The following is a 5,368-nucleotide window of genomic DNA, read 5'->3' as shown; positions in this document are numbered from 1 at the left end:
TGCATCTTCATACTAGGAATGACTTGTAAACTGAGGCCCGTGGTACGACTATTAGTAGAATAATTTTCCAACTTTAGATAATGTAGGAAATTGGATTTCATTAGAGATGGCTTTATAATAAATTGCATGAACGAGTGGTTCATATATATTTTTTCATCAAGTCATATAATTTTTTGGTTACGATAGAAGGGTATATGCATTGGTTGGTTGCTTCAAGAGTTAATGACAAACATGGTGGTGTACCAGTCGCATGCCCAACAACAAATATCATATTATTCTTTCGTTGTAATGCACATCATTCAACTATATGTTACAACGTGACAATGGCTCAAGAGACATCAGATCTGCCTTTTTGGCTCAGGGTGTGTCATGGGGAGCGCACGCGTCATCCACCTTGATGGTCGTGGTGGATCGTCATGAATACAGGGGGAGGGGATCTGGGCGGTTCTGGGGAAGTCCGGTGTGAAGGAGAGAGGCGAGATGGCGAAGGAGAAGTGAGCATCATCTGGTTTAAAATAGAGGACAAAATATGAAGGGTGCATCGTGGGGATGGGGCAGTGTATTGGAGATAACATGTTGGATAGTCCAGACAACCACATTTCTCCTCGCATATGTGCTGAATTTGGGGGAGCCCTGATTGTTAAGATGATTGGATTTTCAAAAGCATAATGGGCGCCCGTTTGATGCCTGAATACGTCCAGGCGTACGAGGAAGAAATGAGTGTCGACCTTGGAGGCGATGTTAATCATTTGTTTGATTCATGTATATGTATTGTAGCCCGTGCGTTGTTACCTGAAGTAAAGCTTTCTACTAGTTACATAGAAAATGGGACTACGAAGGGTAATAAAGCTTTCTATCTCTGAACTGTTCGCACTAACGAAAAGAAGGATCTCTGCAGCCGTACCTGAAGTAATATACACACCGGTGGCTCGTTGAAACATTCGTCGAGAGATTTAATGATGGGCCGGTGAGTATTAATACGGGAAACTGATTCATCACGCACAGCTTCCGTGTCACGGAAACAACGGCACGACAGAGACATAGGCATATACAAATCCTTTGTTTCCATGCAAGTGACATACATCAATAATACTATACCAACGAAAGGTGCTACGTAGGCCTACTTAACCTTCCATAAAATTCCCTTCTCCCCCTGATTTTAACCGGTGTGGGCCTCAGCTGCTAATCCTGACCCAATTAACAAATCCCACATCAGCTTTTATGTAAGATCTGAACGTAAGCTTACGTATGTCTAGCATTGCTCGACATACATGGTTTCAGTATTTCGTGGAGTGCGAGAAGGACACAGTCCACAGAAATCGGCATAAAACTATCCCGTGTCAAACTGCGACAAAATCGGACCATCGGGAGACCTAACCCTCCAGTTCACGGAATCTGCCTTCGTCGCCATCACCGCGCATTGTGCACACGCAAAACTCCAAGTGACACCTTTTTAGCCCCTCGTCACCATCGATGCAGACGCACGATAAACAACCGCCAGGAAACTCTTCGAGGCAGGCATGCAGTGGTCTCTTCTGCTCCGGTATAGTTGTAGCCATCTGGATGTCACATGCAGCTGTACACATCTGAGTGCCCAGTTAATAATTCTCACAAGGGCATCACTGCCTCCCCTCCTCCCTCTCTGGTCGATCGATCTTATCTTGGTGCTTGGGGTTTCCCTATAAATGGAGGCCAGAAGTAGCCATATGTTCTCATCTCTAAGCTAGCACGGGAGTTAAGCAATATTGTAGCCTCGTGCTCCTCACTGCTGTACTCAAATTACTGATCGAGATGAATGCGAGGGTTTTCGGCAACGTCGGTGAGACCCTGGTGCTCGCCCACGGCTACGGGGGCAGCCGGTTCGTCTGGGACGACGTCGTCCCGTCGCTGGCGGACAAGTTCCGGGTCGTCGTCTTCGACTGGAGCTTCTCCGGCGTGGCGGACGGCGGCGGGTGCTCCGAGCGGCGGTTTTCGTACCACGACTTCGCCGACGAACTCGTGGCGCTGATGGACGAGCTCGGGCTGAGGGGAGCAGTGTTCCTGGGCCACTCCATGGCTGGCATGATCGGCTGCATTGCGTCGCTTGCAAGGCCAGACCTATTCACCCACCTCGTGCTGGTTGGGGCGTCACCTAGGTTCTCTTCAGATCACATTCCCAGCTTTCGTACTAGTACATGATTTAAATAAACGGAAGAAATGAAATGGCCGTAAGGATGTCACTGAACCATGGCCGTTTTAATTGTACGTACGTTGGAACAGGTACATCAACGACGACGGCTACGAGGGCGGATTCGGCCGCGGAGAGGTGGACGCCATGCTCGGAGCCATCGAGACCGATTTCACCGAGTGGGCGCCGCTCTTCGCCGAGACCGTGGTCGGGGTGGACCACCCAGCCGCCGTCGCAAAGTTCGCCAAGCAGCTGGCGATGATGCGCCCGGCCACCGCGCTCCGCGTCATGCGCACCGTGCTCACCTGCGACGTCCGGGACGTGCTCCCGGACGTCAAGGCACCATGCACCATCGTGCACTGCACCCAGGACGCCGTGGCGCCGCTCGCAGTTGCTCGCTACATGCAGCACCGACTGGCCGGGTGCGCTGGTGGCGGCGGCGCGGCCTCGGTGGTCATCCAGTCCTCCAGCCACTTCCCACAGCTCACCGCGCCAAAGGAGTTCGTCCGGGTCATTGAGGCCATCTTGCTCGACCGCTGAGCTACTACAACCAGCAATGGATTCCCATGGCCTTGTTGAATGTGAATTAAAAGTTTGCGCTACTTTGCTTTTTTAGTGCTTTCGTCGCCTAGTTATTTGCATGCATGCTTGTAATCCTCGTGCTTTCCAAGTTTTTCTGTGAAAATAAAAATACTGGGGTCTTGTAAGGCTGCCCGTAACAAGGAGTATCATATATTAGTACTATCATGCATATGATATCAATATATGATTCTATTTCTGTAGCATAGCATCATAACTTATTATCTTAGATGCATTATTATTTGTCATGCATAATATAAAGTAATACAACATTTAATATGATATGGTATCATTATATAATATCACATTCTCTTTTTTGTATTTAATTATGTGTCACATCAAAAAAAAATCTAGTTGACATGTATGATATTGCTTATAACACTCACATTAGGACCAAGGAAACAGGGACTGAACCACGCAGTCGCCTGAATTTGTGATTTAGGTCAGTCACTTTTCTTTCTTTTTGGCATGCAGTGTATGTGTGCAGTGTGGTATGACGTGGTGCGCGTCTGCGTGCGTGAGCTAGCTAGCTAGCTAGCTTTGGTTGGATGTGCGCTTGAGCTAACTAGCTCCGGCTCGCCGTGGTGTGCTGTTCATGCAGCAGAGTGTGATGTGTGCGTGCATGCGTCCGTAGATTGCTTCGACCGGCCGGAGCGCCGGTCTGGAGTCGCAGTGCGTGGATAGCTCAGGGTAGATGATGAATTGGGAAAGAAATAGATAGGTCCCACGCGAGAAAAGAATATTTGAAAGTTGAAATATAGCGAATCTGACTTTGCATGCAACCGAGACAGCCACCGTATAATAGAAGAAACAAGATGAAATAAACTCTAAAAAGAGAAAATAATAAAGTTTTCTCAGAAATAATGAATTAGTAGCTTTGATATTATCCTTTAAGAAGAAACAAAAACTTAATCAAAATCAAAATAATAAGATTTTCCAAGGAAAAATGAATTAGTGGCACTGGTATTAAGAAAGAAAATAAAAACAAATCTGGAACAAACAATAACAAATTGTGTACACAACATACACAAAAATTGTGCTTTTTAAATATGAAAGAATAAGCATATCATAGTGGAATTTTTGCAAAAAGGAGTTTCCTAAGAAAGAATGAATTAGCGACATTGGTATTACCCTTAAAGAAGAAAAAAATAAAAAAATGAAGTTTACAAGGAACAATGAATTTGTGGCATTGGTATTACTCTTTAATAAGAAAAAGAGCAAAAAAACTTGCACACAACTTTGCCCTGAAATTTCACTTTTCGTGTTATGTAAAAAATAATCATATAATAATGGAATTTTCGTATATATTTTGTAGTATTTGTGTGTATATGTTTACACTCACACAAAATCCCAAAATACCAACAAAAAGGCCGACTAATAAAGAAAAAATGAAAAGACAAAACACATATAAAAAACAGGAAAAATCAAAAGGAAGAGGGGAGGGCTGGGCCACATAGGTAATGGGCTTCGGCCCATCAAGAAATTGACTGGCCCAAATTTGTGGTCAGTCAAAAGAACCAACCCAAAACAACTCAGAACAGTCCAGAAAAAAACATGAATCTCAAAGCAAAAAATTCAATGGCTAAAAGTTTGATTGACCCAAAATTGATTTTCAAGCGACTTACATATAGTTAAAGTGAAGGAAATACATCTCTAAGCTTTCCAAAAGTGTATAGAAAAACCATTGGTGGATCTCTTCGGTTCGCCAAATTCTAAAAAAAATTGAGAGAAAAGACAGTAGGAGAGAATCCTACTATATTCTCATATATATATATATATATATATATATATATATATATATATATATATATATATATATATCCCCTGGGGGGTTACAAGTTACATATAGTGTACAAACTGTCTAAGCACCAAAAGATAGGGGTGGGGGTGTGGTGAAAGATCAGGTAAGAGTATTACAAAAGGAGATCACAGAGGCTCTATGGGCCTCTCTAACCCTATGTTCTAGGAGAGCAAAATCTTCTTTGAATCTGTTAAGCCAGGTTTGTATACTAGGGCCCACCCCTCTGAAATGTTTGTTAGTTATTTCCTTCCATAAGCTCCAGGCTGCCGTCAAGAATATTTCCATGAAGAATGAATCACGCCAAGATTCACGGCCTCTCTGAACTGTTTCAAGTTGGGAGGTGGGGGCAGGCCAGTTTATGTTTAACTTCGTCCAGCACGCCCAGCTGAAAGTGTAGTGAAATATTATGTGGTGTACTGTTTCTTCAATGGGTTGCCCGCATAGGAGACAATCAAAATCATCTCCAATATTGTAGTGACGTCGTTTCGACATGTTATGAGTGTTGAGTCTGTCATGAAGGAGTAGCCAGCCAAAGACTTTGATTTTCATCATGCACTTGGACTGCCAAAGCCATTTGGAAGCGGGGTGCGCTTGAATATCCTTGAAACAGAACCTATAGTAGTCGGATGCTTTGAAATCCACTTTCCCCCAGACATAGCGCCAAATATCATTAGTTGTGGAGGACGGGCTTAGTCTCCTGGACAGGTTTTGCAAGTCACGTACTTCCTCCAAGGTTTGGGGAGAGAGGGGGAGATGGAAAGCTTCATGTAGTGTCGTGCTCTCCAAGAAATCTCTAATCGAGGCATCTTCCTATTTAGCAA

At 44.4% G+C, this 5,368-nt stretch overlaps 1 protein-coding gene across 1 annotated transcript; it reads left to right on the top strand.

The window, feature by feature from the left end:
* The first annotated feature begins 1,738 nt into the window (after positions 1-1,738).
* On the top strand, positions 1,739-2,830 carry LOC119268399 (strigolactone esterase D14-like). The gene is made up of 2 exons (XM_037550051.1): positions 1,739-2,135; positions 2,260-2,830. The coding sequence occupies exons 1-2, from the start codon at positions 1,792-1,794 to the stop codon at positions 2,705-2,707; spliced, it is 792 nt and encodes a 263-aa protein (XP_037405948.1). The 5' UTR covers positions 1,739-1,791; the 3' UTR covers positions 2,708-2,830.
* Positions 2,831-5,368: the final 2,538 nt, after the last annotated feature.

This window comes from Triticum dicoccoides, chromosome 1A, assembly GCF_002162155.2.
Source record: "Triticum dicoccoides isolate Atlit2015 ecotype Zavitan chromosome 1A, WEW_v2.0, whole genome shotgun sequence".
Taxonomy (NCBI): domain Eukaryota; kingdom Viridiplantae; phylum Streptophyta; class Magnoliopsida; order Poales; family Poaceae; genus Triticum; species Triticum dicoccoides.
Note: the sequence above shows the minus strand (reverse complement) of the source record. Positions and strands in the feature narration are given on the sequence as shown.

Bases quoted from the DNA above. Each gene is read 5' to 3' on its own strand.
- LOC119268399 (XM_037550051.1), top strand. From the start codon at position 1,792: ATGAATGCGAGGGTTTTCGGCAACGTCGGTGAGACCCTGGTGCTCGCC. The intron at 2,136-2,259 runs GTTCTCTTCAGA...ACGTTGGAACAG, and splicing joins CTGGTTGGGGCGTCACCTAG to GTACATCAACGACGACGGCT.